At 36.5% G+C, this 17,761-nt stretch overlaps 1 protein-coding gene across 14 annotated transcripts in view; it reads right to left on the bottom strand.

Moving 5' to 3' along the window:
* The window catches only part of LOC125651600 (ras-specific guanine nucleotide-releasing factor 2-like), a 160,199-nt gene that overhangs the window by 128,876 nt on the left and 13,562 nt on the right, over nt 1-17,761 (bottom strand). For 6 of the 14 annotated variants that reach the window (XM_056166545.1, XM_056166543.1, XM_056166549.1 and 3 more), the window contains exons 1-2: nt 7,791-9,118; nt 6,525-6,874 (exon numbers count right to left, since the gene is read on the bottom strand). In XM_056166545.1, the coding sequence (XP_056022520.1) occupies nt 6,525-6,797 (273 nt within the window). In that variant the 5' untranslated portion in view covers nt 6,798-6,874; nt 7,791-9,118. Of the gene's footprint in view, nt 1-6,524; nt 6,875-7,790; nt 9,120-17,761 lie in introns of those variants that run through there. The other 8 variants (XM_056166544.1, XM_056166548.1, XM_056166550.1 and 5 more) reach the window with 5 other exon arrangements.

Genomic DNA, 17,761 nt, shown 5'->3' with positions numbered 1-17,761 from the left:
GAAAGTTTCCTTACTCTAGAGTATTTATTGATAACGTTTCGTTTAAATCTAAAAGACATTTGCTACAAACAAATTTTTTACCTCTTTTTGAAGAGTTCCAATTTGTACAGTTTTACGGTTTTTGACAAAATTTGGAGATGTTTGAAAGTTTCCTTACTGTAGATTATTTTTTGATAATTATTTAACAACATGATGCACGTAGTGCAAATTTTAATCAATGTGTGAAAAGAGTTCAAGCGAATACAGGAAAGCTTGGGGCGGGGTTGGGGGGGGGGGGGGTTCCTAGCAAAAACTAATAATTTGATCAACTTAATTGAGTTATTTCAGTTTGTAATGTTGCTATTTTTACATGTTTTGCATTTATTCACATTTTGTGCAGAAATATTTGAAATCTGAGAAGTTTGATTCGTTTGTAGCAAGTATCCTTCCATTTTGCGAGGGGATGCTCCACTATAGTTATACAGGTACAACAGAACTATACGATGCTCCGCTATATTTATATATAGATATAACAGAACTATACGATGTTCCGCTATATTTATATATAGATATAACACAACTATACGATGCTCCGTTATATTTATATATAGATACAACAGAACTATACGATACTCCGCTATATCTATATATAGATACAACAGAACTATACGATGCTCCGCTATATTTATATATAGATACAACAGAACTATACGATGCTCCGTTATATTTATATATAGATACAACAGAACTATACGATGCTCCGTTATATTTATATATAGATACAACAGATCTATACGATACTCCGCTATATCTATATTTTGGTACAACAGGACTATACGATGCTCCGCTATAATTATATACAGGGGTACAACAGAACTATACGATGCTCCACTATATTTATATATAGAATCAACAGAACTATACGATGCTCCGCTATAATTATATATATATACAACAGAACTATACGATGCTCTGTTATAATTATATACAGGGGTACAACAGAACTATACGATGCTCCACTATATTTATATATAGAATCAACAGAACTATACGATGCTCCGCTATATTTATATATAGATACAACAGAACTATACGATGCTCCGCTATATTTATATATAGATACAACAGAACTATACGATGCTCCGCTATATTTTTATATAGATACAACAGAACTGTACGATGCTCCGCTATAATTATATACAGAGGTACAACAGAACTATACGTCTCTCGTATAGAATGCAAGGCTAGGGTAATGTTAAAATATGACTTGTTTTTACTTCGCTCCAATCCGCTATTATCTGTGATTTCAAATTGTAAGTTCCTGCCGTGTATTTCAGATTGGACACTTTAAATCTGGTGTTACCAACAGACAATGCGGTTAAGACATAAGTATTGATTCTTTAGTGCAAGGCAAAGCACTTCCATTTTTGCAGTGGATTGTCTTTGAGTTGAGCTGATTTTCCCGGTGTTTTTTTTTTTATTTGGAAATACAATACGCATGTACGTGAATTCAATACAGAAAACCCACCAATCAAAAGTCAGTCCAAAATTTATTTACAGTTGTCTTTTTTCGCCTGGTCGTCAACAAATTCGCACGAGTATTTTTTTTTTTACATTGCACATTGCAAAATATGTTCTTCTGGGAATGGATGAACGAGTGCCTATCGTTTAATCCGGAATACGAATGTGCATTTATAAACTGTTGTGCTCACACAAAATGTTTGTCATGAAAACCATGATCAGGCTTAGGACTAATTTTCTGGTTTTGTCTCCATATATCAATTCTCTGGTTTTGACTAGATAGACTTAATTCTCTGGTTTTGACTAAATAGGCTTAATTCTCTGGTTTTGACTAGATAGACTTAATTCTCTGGTTTTGATTAAATAGACTTAATTCTCTGGTTTTTACTAAATATTAATTTTCTGGTTTTGATAAATATACTGAATTCTCTGGTTTTGACTAAATAGACCTAATTCTCTGGTTTTGACTAAATAGACTTGATTATCTGGTTTTGATAAATATACTGAATTCTCTGGTTTTGACTAAATAGACTTGATTATCTGGTTTTGACTAAATAGACTGAATTCTCTGATTTTGACTAGATATCAATTCTCTGGTTTTGTTTAAATTCCTCCATGTTCATCAAGTCATATGATGGTTATTTTCGTCTTGAACAAATAAAAGCAACGAAGCCATATCATGATTAAATTAAAGGAATAATCTTTTTTATATATATATATATATAAAAGGCGTTTGCATTGCCAATACCGCTACTTTGAAGAGACTCTGCAAGCAGCTGGATCTCGCAGCAGCGCAGACATTTTACTATTATATCACATCCAGTATTGATACTTCTTCCTGAAGTTCTAACGACAGAGAGACAATACTACGATGAAATGAACAATGAAAGTAGGCATTTTTTTTTTATGTCAGTGCCCTATGGTTTTTTTCCCCTTAGAACATTTAAACATGGCAAATATCAAGAGAAAAAATAAACAATATCTGCCTGGAAAATGACACCGTTTTGAGCAGCCGTCACAACTAGTGTATTACAAATCCGCCAATGGAAACTATTGATTTGCCAAACACAACAAAGCCACTTACACCTCCCAAAGGTCCAACAAAGCGAAACAACACTCCAAATGATAGAGGTGGATCTAACTATTTCATAAGCTACAATTTTTGTTTATTTTCTGAGCATGTACATAACTTCTGATAATTTTCTAATTGTAAGTAAATATTGACATGCCATCAATTCTTCAGAAACGCGTAATTCTTGTTCATTTATTTCTAGCATTTAAAGCACTGTAAAATCTACGTACATATAGAAACTCCTAGTACATGATTTTTCTAAAATATAAATGTTAACCAATACATTTACACCAAGGGCGGATCCAGGAATTGCGGTTACGGGGGGCGCCACTTATGAGGCAGTGGGCCCAGTCCTAGTGGGGGTCCAGGGGGCGAAGCCCCCGGAAGCTCCTGGATTTTACAGATTTTATGAAAGTTGAAATATTTCTCCTATTTAGTCATTTGTACTATTTTCTATCATTTTAATATGGTGAAATTAATAAAATGACCCAAATTTTAAGGGTTTTTTGGAAAAAATTAAGTTCTCCCAATAAGGTAATTCAAGAAATCAAAAGATTTTGTCATTTATTTCTCCGGGAGTGGAAGAAATTATTGCTTCTTTTATGGTTTAGTACATTTTCCGAAACAAGATATCGCGATTTACCTTAAATTTTAAAATTTTAGGGGGGGGGGAGGGGAGGCGCCGGCTGCGCCCCCTCTAAATCCGCCACTATACACACCAGTCGAAACTGTACAAAGTTGTTCAACGTTTCACCATTATTTGTCAGAATTATCCTTACATCTAATACATCTTCACATAAAAAAAATCTCAAGACGAAAACAACATATATACCTTTCCAATCAGCGAGAAGCATTAATCACTTGTCTTGTAGTTTATCAATAACCCTGGACGTATTTACGTTGATCACCTGTTAACTTAACAACACCTGTACAGAATAATTGGTCAACACTGACCACACACGCAATGAAATCGGATGTGGGGAAAGTCACACGTATTGTGCGAAAACAACGCATTGGCAAGAGTTACCAATATGCATTTGGATGAAACTTCGGAATAGCGAAATGGTGACATTCAAGGTTGACAAAACGTGTCATTTGCGTTAGTCTAAAATTGTGTATAGCGTATTCGCAGGGATAAGGAGCAAATAAAATAACACTAGTCCACCTTAACATTTTTCTCCAAGCAACACTGTCTGTAACATTATACCTCATGCAAAGTGATGTGTGTCTCCAATTCTCTGGTATACATATTTCCTGTTCAACGCACTATGGATACTTGCAAGGAAGTTGTCAACGTATAAATACCCATTTCTATGTAATATTATCACTTCATCATATCTTAGACACTACGTCTTAAAACCCTGGACCAAATCACCACTATTAAGGGGATACAAAACACAAGAGAAATCTGATATGGATGGAAAACGGAGGATATGTATAATATCTTAGAATTGAAAACTTTCAGGTGTTTTTTTTTTAATTCAGTTAAAGCTCCTGCTACACTCGAACACACAAATTACAGATCAGCAGACGACACGCAAACCTACTAAGCTACCCAGCTAGGCAATTACATTCAAAATGAATATAAACGTAACTCTTGATATTTATTTGTCATTCAAGTTTCAGAAAGGAAGTCAGCCATTAGGATTATATGTTATTCCTCCTTAAACTTAGGTGCTGTGTATATTTCCTTACCTGTACATTCCCGTCAGTGTAGACAAAGCTATACATGTTTGTAACCATGTTATGGTGAACATTGGACAGCACTAATACCCGTATCTCCTACAGAGAATTCTCACTAGATAAATGTACATGATGCGACATTACAAGAGAATGTTTATTTGGCTTTTGGCATATTATAACAAAATAGATAATAAAGCATTGTCCTAAGGACCGATTTTCCTTTGATTTATTGTACATTATTTATTATTTACTTATTTATTTATTTATTTATTATTTATTGTATATTGTTTAAATGTCCCGCTCGAGAATTTTTCACTCATATGGATACGTCACCATTGCCGGTATTTAGGCCCATGCTCGGCGTTTACGGCCTTGGAGCAGGAAGGGATCTTTATCGTGTCACACCTGCTGTGACACGGGGCCTCGGTTTGTGGGGTCTCATCCAAAGGACCACCCCTTTTAGTCGCCTCTTAGGACAAACAAGGGGTACTAAGGACCTATTCTAACCCGGTTCCCCACGGGCTGATTTTCCTTTGAAAACAAATAAATATCAGGTATATACTCGCTATCCTATCTTAATTTGTTAGCTTAGTGGGCTGCCGCATTGTAAAATGTGAGTTCGAATCTCAAAAGGGTTTTATTTGTAATTGTTTCTGCTGTGACTCTTACTTAACAGCAAATATTCACGAAATAAGAAAAGTCTTCAAATTTTCAATCTCACAATATTCTATGAGTGTATAACCTCTAATTTTCATCCAATACAATTTTCTAAAAACAAACAAATAACAACCAAAATTAAAAAAACAAAACAATTTCCTTTGGCGTGTTATGCATCTTCAAAAAGAAAAAAAATGCGAAAAACAAGTCACAATATCTGCCTTTCCACTGTTTTCGCATTTGAAATATTTACAAATCACAGTGAGAGCCATCTCCTCATAAATGCGCTGCAGATGCGAACAAAGTGCGTAAGGATCTTGCTAAATATAGTCCGTGAAATTTAAAAACGGGATATTCCGACAGAAATAAAGAAGAAAGTCAATATAAATAATACATTTCATTGATGTAAATACATTAGGGTATGAACTGCAACGCTTCACGCCTGTATACTTTTCACGAAGCGTGCTTACCCTAATGTATTGTCAAAACTGAAATTTATTTCTGAAATGATTATGTAACTTTGAGTTTTCCACAGAGTGTTTAATTGCAAAAATGTTGCCTGCCATGATCTTGAGATTGGATGTAGCCCTGCAACCGAACTCATTCGTTGTATTGTATGAGATATTAAAAAAAAAAAGTTTAGTCTAATTGAATGTAAGTGCACTCATCTCGCCATTACGCATAATCTACTAGGAGAAACGGGCTGGGCGACCGCCGCCAGACGAAGTGAACCTCCATAGGAACAACATACACCACACATAGTGATCGGGCTTAGTGGACTGTGTATGTATAGGAACAGCCGGACCGACAGACACTAGACATAGTGAACCGCCGTAGTGAATTGTGGGAGTTTAGTAACAAGCTGCAAAACAGATACCATGCGTAGTGAAATGTTTGGTATGGAGGCGACACAAAATCACAATAAGGCATTGTAAAAGATCTCGAAACAAAAGCTTAATTAGAATAAATGAGATGGCAATAGATGAATGTCTTCTGACGGTGAAAACCAAGAGAGAAAAAATTAAATCCTCGACTTTCAAATCAATATGGCGTGCTTCTGCACGTAAACAGTTGTTTTTATCTAGATATAAACCATTAGTTTGCTAAAGGTAGTTGAGAGTAATTTTCTTTTGTCAAACAATCTTAATGACTATCATTTAGAAACATTTAAAGATAACTTTTATATATAGGCAAAGATGTTGAAAGATAATCACTGATCGATCGTGTTATGAGAAAGAAAATATATAATAAAAATTTGCAGTAATTGTACATGAACACAAGATTGCGCATACGTCACACCTTGCGATGTTCTTTGGTTGTATCTTTCTATCATGTTAAGTCATGGTAGGAAAACTCGCCATCATTTTGTATGGGTCTTGCGTGTAAACAGTTCGATACCAAAAATATAATAAAGTACGTAGACATATTAGTATCTACAAGTAATTAACATAAACCTAATTAAGAAGAAGAAGGAGGTATGGGAAAACATAATTCCTCTACAATGTCAATAATGATTTTACGGCCGAATCCATAAATTTCAAAAGATCTGCAATGTCGCGTACTGTCTGTGAATAAAACATTTTATTGCCATGTCATTAACGGGTATCCATACCTGTTTTTCGGTATCCTTCACCGCTTTTAGTGCCGCGGGATTCAGGACTCTTTCACAGTAACTTCCTTCCAAAAGGGTCGCTCCAGACAGTTTTTGAGCAGATTCACTCTCAAAGTGGAACAGTAGATTTTGGTACAATACAAAGTAGCGAAGTTGCCATTTTCCGGTGTCGCTACTGCGCTTGTGCAGGTACCCGGAAATGGTGTTCTCTCTGCGGGACTTAGCTGCTAGGTATTGCAGTTGGGTTTCGTTGAACCGAATGCCTTTCTGCATGTCCACAATCTGATTTTACTGCAATACAACGCACTGCAATTTTTTTAAGTGTGAAGGAAGGAAAGAGCGGTAGAATTCTAAAAAAAAAAAAAAAAAAAAAAAGTACAAGTGTTTTTTAATTGAAAGCAGGTTTTATATTTTTTGTAAATTTGGGACATACGGTTGCAATTTCTGAAAATACTGCAATAAGTTTACTCGATGACATGTATATTGGCCTTTTTCTCGCTATTATTCCTAGAAAGTAATATCGTTTAATAATGCCGCTGGGAAATCACAGCTAATTTGATGCAGGGAATATCAAAGCTGTACAGTATGCTGTAGTGCGAGGCTAGAATGTGTCCTCTGCAACGACAGATTACACTGGTACCTTACATCGTCTAGAAATCCATTTGAACACCTAATCCAAGTTTGATTAAAATGAGAACAAATAATTCACTACTCTCTACTTCATCTCTTAATCGATTTTTTCTCGCAGTGTTTTCTAACGTTTCTCATCTTGAATTTTTTTTACCCTTAAAATTCTATACTTATTGTAGTGTAATGAAAATATTTCATTAATTACGATTTTCTTCTCTCTTGTTTTCTCTAGCTTTTATTTCTGGTCATCCATAAATGATACCACAGATACTACTGCTGGGAATTTTTTTTTTTTTTTTCATGATAGAAATTTTGTGATTTCTTATCTTCTCTCAAAACAAACGGCGCTCGCCTCGGCGCGGTGACAATTACACATTTTGTAGCATCAATCACCGAGCTTTTAAAGACACATTCCGGAATCGCCATCCGGTATGGTACTTAAAAGGAGAGAGACAATATCAGAGCTCCTGTGTTGATCAATAACCGGGAATAACCATTAATTTTGTATAATTTTATGTCACACTCTTTCTTTTGTTAACGATTTCAAATATTTTACACTGTGATTTCAGAGACTTTTTTCTCGGAATTTAATCAATGAATCAGCATAAGTTTTTTTCCCTCTCTCTCTCTACTTACCTTAGGCAATTGTAATTTCTGGCAATTTTTTCCTCAACATCATGACAAATTATGAAAAACATCCATCAATTATATCAAACATGAGTTTTTGTTCAGCACTATAAGTTAAAGATAACAGATAGTTAAGAAGCGTAAAACTTAGACATAAAATGTTAGCAACAGGTTGTCGATTTCCACGCGCCAACTTAAAGCGCAGGTTAAAAATGTTCCATGATCAGATGCAATTTCTCAAGAAAATTTTAATAAAATTCGAATTCTGGCACATGTCCTCTCTTAAATAGGAATGGCGATCCTTTCAATCCTTTAATTTATGTTAAATCCAGCAGCCAAACCCGATCGATGTGAAACGATAGGTGTATATATTTAACATTACCAGTTAATTTTTCCTCCCAGCGCTCATCCAATATACGACTCGATTAATAATACATATATCGCCCATTTCCTATTTACAAATACGTCCAATCTGCACGCGAGCGCGCGCTTTGACAAACCTCTCAGGTGCACGAGAGTTTTACATCTATTCGTATACACTAGTTGCAGTGAGTGCTACTACTCGATAAGCCGTTGAAATCACATGACGTTAGAGTTTTCCACAAAGACAATAGATTTTCCTACATAGGTTCGCCGCTCGCACCTGTCTCCAAGCTATTCTGACAATCCATCAGTTGTCATTGTCTCGATTTTACACTGCGCGTCACAATGTCATTAACACGAATTTATATCAAATTCTGGACAATCATTTTCACTCTATTACAACCGACATGGCCCTCCGAACGCGATGCAATGACACTACTTCGCTGATAAAAAAGGGGGGTGGGGATAGAAACTCACTCAACCTGCAACGTTTCTCTCCGCTTTTCCCCGAGTTATTTTGTGTGCATCATAGTGTATCCGCTAGAAATTATGGATTTTGTCATCAGCAGTGTGAAATTCGTTCTGTTTTCCATGCATACCCGACCTAAATGGCTGGTGCTGTTTCTTATATAACGATTTTCTCCGCAATATTGTAGGGAAAATATCAATAACACCGTTGTTAAACCACGGCCACTGTTCTGATTTTAACCTAGATTGCTTCAGATGTTGTTTGTTTAAAAACTGCGAACAGGAACAATTTTAAATAGGTTAACGATTCTTGAGAAAAAAGCATATACATATACATACGTTGTTGGTTCGACCTCACGGTTTGTGACGAAACAGAAAATTTAAACAAGAGCCGCAGGTTACTCGCAAGTGGATTAAATTGAATTAGATTTATTAGTACAAATCTTTTATTAAAAAATACAACTGCATTTCTTCACAAAACATGCTTTTGAATTTACTTATTATTTTATGTTTCCGTACTTTTACATTAAGGCTATTATTTCTCCAGAAATATCAAATTGATACGAATGTTCCCGTTTCCAGATTTATACCGAAAATGTTTTCATGGTCAATTTAATATAATGAAAAGTCTTTGGTGTTTCAAATTTCTTCTATGATAGCATGCTATCCATTGAAAAGTGTTTCCTCAGAAACGTAAGTAAATGAAACAAGTCTGGTGTTTTTCCAAGAATCACGAAGTCCGGGATCACAATGCTGTTATGATTCATAAAAATAGATGAAATGAGAATATTAAATAAAATTACCTACTTCTGATATTCTGAAAAATAACAATAAGGTACATGTTCCAGAGACACAAATGGGACTCTGCTTGTTCATTGCCACTAGAAAATGTCAATGTTATAAAAGTTTAGGACCTTTTGTGACCTTGACGTTTGTCTTATCATATTTTTGTAATAAGGCAAACGTCAAGGTCACAAAAGGTCCTTTTTATAACTTTTTATAACAATGACATTTTCTAGCGGCAATGAACAAGCAGAGTCCCATTTGTGTCTCTGGAACATGTACTGTAAATTCCTAAATATACGCGAGGGACTTATTATCGCGTGATTTCTCAAGAAGCATCATTCGCGAAATAAAATTATTCGCTTTTATTTCTATATTGCTAAAATACATCCAAAAACTGGTGATCAACAGAGCACTCGCGAAATAATGTTCTCGCGATCTGACGTGTATGACTCATTTCGCGATATTAAGTACTCGCGTAAAATAAGGAACTTACAGTATACTATACACTGTAGATCTGAACTGTCTTAAATATGTGGACATGGTCAACAATTTTGAAAAGTATGTCAAAGTTTAACTGTTGATAAATGAAAAGGCCTCATTTGGAATAGGTGTGATTGATATGATATGGGGGAGGGGATTTGTCTCGTCTTATTCAGGGGTGAAGTCTTGAGAAGGTCATTATCACAGGGTTAGAATTACATTGATGTTTTTATAATTACATTTTAATTTACACTCATCCTCGTCCAACGTCTAGTATTATAACTACATTCAATTACTAACAGTGACCATAACCTCTAGCCTTTTAACTCAGTCAATAGGACTCTCGCGCCCTATCTGCTATCCATGTTAAAAGTATGATACAGAAACTGAAATAGTATTCTTTGTTACATTCAGTCAGAAACATTGTTACATCTCGTCCAGAAACATTGTTACATTTCGTCCAGAAACATTATTACATCCAGTCAGAAACATTGTTACATTCAGTCAGAACCATTGTTACATTCAGTCAGAAACATTATTACATTCAGTCAGAACCATTGTTACATTCAGTCAGAACCATTGTTACATTCAATCAGAAACATTGTTACATTCAGTCAGAAACATTGTTACATTCAGTCAGAACCATTGTTACATTCAGTCAGAAACATTGTTACCTCTCGTCAGAAACATTGTTACATTCAGTCAGAACCATTGTTACATTCAGTCAGAACCATTGTTACATTCAGTCAGAACCATTGTTACATTCAGTCAGAACCATTGTTACATTCAGTCAGAAACATTGTTACATTCAGTCAGAAACATTATTACATCTCGTCCAGAAACATTGTTACATTCAGTCAGAAACATTGTTACATTCAGTCAGAACCATTGTTACATTCAGTCAGAACCATTGTTACATTCAGTCAGAACCATTGTTACATTCAGTCAGAAACATTGTTACATTCATTCAGAAACATTGTTACATTCAGTCAGAAACATTGTTACATTCAGTCAGAAACATTATTACATCTCGTCCAGAAACATTGTTACATTCAGTCAGAACCATTGTTACATTCAGTCAGAAACATTGTTACCTCTCGTCAGAAACATTGTTACATTCAGTCAGAACCATTGTTACATTCAGTCAGAACCATTGTTACATTCAGTCAGAACCATTGTTACATTCAGTCAGAAACATTGTTACATTCAGTCAGAAACATTATTACATCTCGTCCAGAAACATTGTTACATTCAGTCAGAACCATTGTTACATTCAGTCAGAACCATTGTTACATTCAGTCAGAACCATTGTTACATTCAGTCAGAAACATCGTTACATTCAGTCAGAAACATTGTTACATTCAGTCAGAAACATTGTTACATTCAGTCAGAAACATTATTACATCTCGTCCAGAAACACTGTTACATTCAGTCAGAAACATTGTTACATTCAGTCAGTAACATTGTTACATTCAGTTAGAAACATTGTTACATTCAGTCAGAAACATTGTTACATTCAGTCAGTAACATTGTTACATTCAGTTAGAAACATTGTTACATTCAGTCAGAAACATTGTTACATTCAGTCAGTAACATTGTTACATTCAGTTAGAAACATTGTTACATTCAGTCAGAAACATTGTTACATTCAGTCAGAACCATTGTTATATTCAGTCAGTATGATCTGTTGGGACCTCACTCATTCCTCTCTTTTTATTGTAGGAAGTGAAAGTTAATATCAGAAATAGCTGTCTTCATATGATGCCCACAACAGTGTGATAATCAACCCCCGTGACCTTGACATTTTAGTTGTAAATCAATAGGGATTTTTCTCATCCTACGCACTATCTATATTAAGTTCGGGACAAAATTCTGTATGAGACATCGACTGTGACATTGATTACTGATTGTAGACTTGACCTCTGATTGTGACATTGATTACTGATTGTAGACTTGACCTCTGATTGTTACATTGATTACTGATAGTAGACTTGACCTCTGAATGTTACATTGATTACTGATTGTAGACTTGACCTCTGATTGTTACATTGATTACTGATTGTAGACTTGACCTCTGATTGTGACATTGATTACTGATTGTAGACTTGACCTCTGATTGTGACATTGATTACTAATTGTAGACTTGACCTCTGATTGTGACAATGATTACTGATTGTAGACTTGACCTCTGATTGTTACATTGATTACTGATTGTAGACTTGACCTCTGATTGTGACATTGATTACTAATTGTAGACTTGACCTCTGATTGTGACAATGATTACTGATAGTAGACTTGACCTCTGATTGTTACATTGATTACTAATTGTAGACTTGACCTCTGATTGTTACATTGATTACTGATTGTAGACTTGACCTCTGATTGTGACATTGATTACTGATTGTAGACTTGACCTCTGATTGTGATATTGATTACTGATTGTAGACTTGACCTCTGATTGTTACATTGATTACTGATTGTAGACTTGACCTCTGATATTTTGACCTTGAAACCTTCCTCTTTCCACCTTTTATTGCCGTAACAAGTACCACTCTTTATACGGTCTACACATTTATTTTCGGGGACACACCCACGTACGTGAGCGCGTAAGTACAAGTTACTATTACATGTAATCTCTTTAGAGAAGTCGAGAGGCATGGCCTTCATCGACTTCTCTTCGCAAGCATTCATATTTTGATTCTGGAAAACGTGTAAACGCACAAAACTGTCACAAGGAAATCAACACTTACTTGCTTTTAATCCATTTTCAACATGTCCCCTGTCCCAGATTTATGTTAACTGGTCTTGGGAGAAGCTGTCACAAGGGACCAGTTAAGAGAAAAGCAGAAAAACAGGCTGACGTAATCAAATTTGTGATTTAAATCCTGGACAGGGACATGTTGAAAATGGATTAAAAGCAAGTAAGTGTTGATTTCCTTGTGACGGTTTTGTGCATTGCTGTTGAATGTTTGAAAACAACTTGTCTGTAGCGTAAATCCAAGCACATCTGAGTCGAAACGTCGGACGAAGCATAAACCGTCACCGACTCCGGCATTTACACGTTTTCCAGAATCAAAATATGAATGCTTGCGAAGAGAAGTCGATGAAGGCTATGCCTCTCGACTTCTCTAAAGAGAATAAAGCTACTATACCCCTACAACTTTGTTGCGAGGGAATAATGAAGTAATCGTTACAAAATATCCAATGAAATGCACCAGCATAAACCGAATTAGACTTCTGGATAAGGTAACAAAAATAACCTGGACCATACAAATATACAAATTGTGTATAGTATGTGTAGCAACGAAAGAGGAATTGATTTATCAACTTCACTATCAAGGAATGTTTTGCCCCCCCCCCCCCCCCCCCCCCCCCCCCCCCCCCCCCCCCCCCCCCCCGCTTGCTATGATACGACCACTACAGCGTGCTTTCGTTTGTAATACAGGCAGACCAGACTGAACAACACAGTCCACTTTCCTTGTCATCCACCCATATCCTTCCTTGGTCATTGCCCCCTTCTCCTTCCACAATGCGTACCAATTCCAGATCTATTCCAACAGCACCTGGGAGTAATTGATTTGTTGACCACCTTAGATCTCAGCTAAAAGGTCAAATCTGATTAAAGACTTTGGCATTTCATTACTGTTGCTAAAATATTTCCGGAACGCACAATCAATGTCTTGTTAGCTACATTATCAAAGAACATGCCTTATCCGTTATCCATTAAGCAATATTGATAACAAGAGGCCTGTGGGCCACAATGCTCACCTGCGTTACAGTGACCCTGCTGTTCTTCAACAGAATAATTTAAAACTTTTTTTTTTTTTATATTCTCTGGATTTCTATGAAGAAATTTTGACCCCATAGCATGACCCCACAGACTCATGACTTCATCGAATTTGAATCCACATAACAAAGGGATGTTTTAATAACAATTACTAACAGGGTCTTGCTGTTGTGTTCTGGAGAAGATTTTTTAAAGGATTTTATTTTTGGTTTATGTCTATGTACAGTATGTAACATATGATCCCCGATTCTAACCCCAATTCTTAGATCCAGGGCCTGTAACAAATAAAAGAAATCATAATGATGACAAACTTGAGTTCACACAACCTGAAAATGTTTGCCTATCAATGGGATTTCTTGGGGTCATAATGTAAACTTATACGGTACCAATTTTGATGCACCAGATGCGAATTTCGACAAATAATGTCTGTTCAGTGATGCTCAACCGAAATGTTTGAAATCCGAAATAACAATGAAGTGTTAGTACTATCATAGCCGAAAACAGCGTGCCAAAAAAGTGGAGTCAAATTCGTCTAAGGATAAGAGCTATGCATGAGGGAGATAATCCTTAATTTTGAAATGAATTTCTAAATTTTATAACAGCAATTAAATATACATCCGTATTTTCAAGCTAGTAACGAAGTATTTAGCTACTGGGCTGTAGAGACCCTCGGGGACTAACAGTCCACCAGCAGAGGCCTCGACCCAGGGGTCATAATGTAAAACTTATACGGTACCAATTTTGATGTGACTCTTGGAAAGAATGTTTTAATTTTTCTTGTATATATTCTATGTAAAACCTTGAATCAATATTGTATGCCCACTCTAGCTTCAGGGGTCATGATTTGATCAAATATGAATTTTCGCTACATTGGAATCGAATCTGGGAATCGGATGAGAGTCCGTGACGAAATTCACTATTCTAAAGTCAGTATATAGTCGGTAGGTACTGTCAGGTTTCGATACTAGAATACAAGATGAACTCGATTCTCTTTTACTTGGCTCAATAGTGGCATTGTCCAACATGTACTGCGCTTCTGTTCTTATGTACTGCAATTTTAATTGGGTTTAAACGATAAGGATGCTGCTTGATGGGCAAAGAGTCATCCACTATAACATCATAACAAACAGCAATGGTCTTTTTAGGACATCCAACAAGAATGAAGGATAATTAGCCATGAGACATTGAACTTGTTCTTTCTGGTGAATGTTCAAATTTCTAAGTTTGGCATCAAGATTGGCAAGAATTTCAGAGTTCTTTAAAAGGACACTCTGATTGAAATCTTTTTAAACAGTTTCTACACATTTATTTTCAGTGCAATCTTGAAATGTCTTAACGTTGGTTAAAGTGAAAAATTAATTTAACAGGATTTCGGTCACATATATCAAAAAACTCTTTCAACATGTTAGTGTGGCAAAGGTCGCTTTTCTTTACGCCGGCTAGGTGTCTTAACTACATTGTTCACATCATTTAGCTTGCTTTCAATGAACGGTGAAGATAACGAACAGTGATCAATCTCATAACTCCTACAAGCAATACAGATAGTTGGGCAAACACGGACCCCTGAACACACCAGAGGTGGGATCAGGTGCCTAGGAGGAATAAACATCCCCTGTCGACCGGTCACACCCGCCGTGAGCCCTATATCCTAATCAGGTAAACGGAGTTATCCGTAGTCAAAATCAGAGTGCCAAGAACGGCCTAACAATCGGTATGAAAGCAGACAGCATTTGACCCAACGATAGGTTGTATTGACGAACTAGATCGTTATAACGACCATAGAATTTGCGAAATTCAATTTCATAAGGACCATAGTATATGGCCTGCAAAGGATGGCAAGGAAATGGCAAAAATACAAAAATCGTATCACCTGGATTGAAAACTTTGTTCCTGACATCTTTGTCATACCAAACTTTCATTTTCGCTTTGGAACCTTGAGCTTTTCTTGCGCCTATTTGCAACCATTGCAAAGTCTTTCTTTGAAATTAGATACAAGGTTAAGAGCACTAGTCTCAGGCAATGAATTTTCCTTCAAAGATTTCAAAGGACCTCTAAATATATAGCCAAACACAAATTCAGAAGGATTGAATCCAAGAGACTATGAACTACTTCTCGTGCAGCAAATAAAACACGATGAACACCTTCATCCAGGTCTTTATCATGCTGATAAAGATATGTCTTCATAGTTTTAAGGGTTTGATGGAAACGTTCAAATGGTCCCTGAGACTCGGATACTAGCAAGCAGTAGACTTGTACTGTCTAACACCTAACTCATGCATGGCCTGTTGAAACAACCTTGACAGAAAATTTGAACCTTGACCTGACTGAATAGTCTTAGTCATTCTACAAAACTGAGAAACTTAGGGCCCTGACTATGGTCTTTGTCTTAATATTCCTAAGAGGTTTAGATTCAGGGAATTGAGTGGACTTGCACATGATAGCATGTAAATGCTGGTTCCCTGGCCCTAGTCATAGGCAAAGGTCCTACACAGTCCCCAGACACTAGACTAAAAGGTTCTTCAAAAGATGGAATGGGTTGGAGAGGGGCAAATGGAATTTTCTGATAAGACTTACCTACCATCGGACAAAAATGACATGACTCGTAAATTCAGAAACACCCTATCTCAACTTTGGACAAGTCTAAATGACCTGTCATGGATGTGTCGTGAGCCAAACTCATGATATCCCAACGATATATCACTGGGATCATTATCTGGTGAAGAACACGCCATACTTCATCCGGGGGGGGTGTCAGGTGGTCGCCACTTTCGCAAAAGGATCTCTTCCTTGGTATAGGAGCACTCATCGACTTTAGCGGTCTTTTTTGGTGGAAGTACCCTCTTGCTAAGTTGGATAATATCAGGATCCTTATTTTGCTCAGACAGTAACTGCTCTCTACTGAGGGAGTCTTTGTCCTAGTCTAACTGCGAATTGAGACCATTATTTCATCACTGGTTTTTAGTGGAGACTCGCTGTTATATGGCTCTCTGTATTCATGTAAACAGGAAAATGTCACAGAGGTCAATTTCGTGAGATGAACCAGTTGTGTTAAGGGGTTGAAAATGGTCAGCATCGATTTCTTTGCTCCTTGTCATCGCTCTGGTAAATTTTGCCAATATGTTCTTTTTTTGAGAGAGAGAGAGAGAGAGTATAAGTGATTGATATAACTGCGGCTTCCTCAAGAGTTCGAAACTCACATTTTTATCTTCTAACTGCACTCTTCAAACTTTTCTGCTAGGATGAGTTGACGAAGATTTTTGAAAATTTTATTAATTCTATTAGATCGCAACCATTGATCAAATGAACCTTTGTTCTCTCTTACAAATTCAACATATGTACTTTCTGAACTTTTGTCTATAAGTTTCGGGGCACTAATTCATAAGCTGGAGATCGCAGCCTTGACCTTGTCATAATCTGAAATCTCAGCTATGGCCAGCGCCAAGTATACTAGTACATTGGCTGCTTTGCCAATCAATACACTTTATAACAAACTGAACAAACATGCAGTCGCCATTTCAAATTTTCTGCAACTTTCTCAAATTGAGGAAATATCCATGCATCATTCACCCATATTTATCAATTAGGTGTAACGCCCAACCATAGGCTTGTACTTGCATTTGGTATTGGGGTCCATGGTTTTGCTCATACTCTAAGCTATCACTCTATTATCTTCTTTCTGAGTTACATTGAATAGGTAAGCAAATTATATAGATTACGGCTTCAAATAAACTAATCAACTTGTACAGAGCCTCAGATAATGATATGGAATCATTGGAAGGAATTGGTGAGGCTAAAGCTAATTCTGGAGCTTAGGGAAGCCAAGGAAAACTTTACTTTCAGCGATGTGGCAGAAGTGACACAGATTACACTCGCACAATGGACAGCATGGAGTGAAGCAGGTGTTGTCACCATAGAGACCCCCCCCCCCCAAGGAGAAGCTTCAGTAAACCTACCTGCACTCGTACCTAAAAAGGACCAATCAGCTTCATCTCACCCTACTTGAAATGAACAAGTCTCCAGCAGCTACGAGATGAGGCTCAAACTTTTAGATCGGAAGTTGTCCTGAAATCGATGAATCAGTATTCCCAGTGTACAA

Source organism: Ostrea edulis, chromosome 5 (assembly GCF_947568905.1).
Source record: "Ostrea edulis chromosome 5, xbOstEdul1.1, whole genome shotgun sequence".
NCBI lineage: Eukaryota > Metazoa > Mollusca > Bivalvia > Ostreida > Ostreidae > Ostrea > Ostrea edulis.
This window is presented reverse-complemented; position numbering and strand designations above follow the sequence as displayed.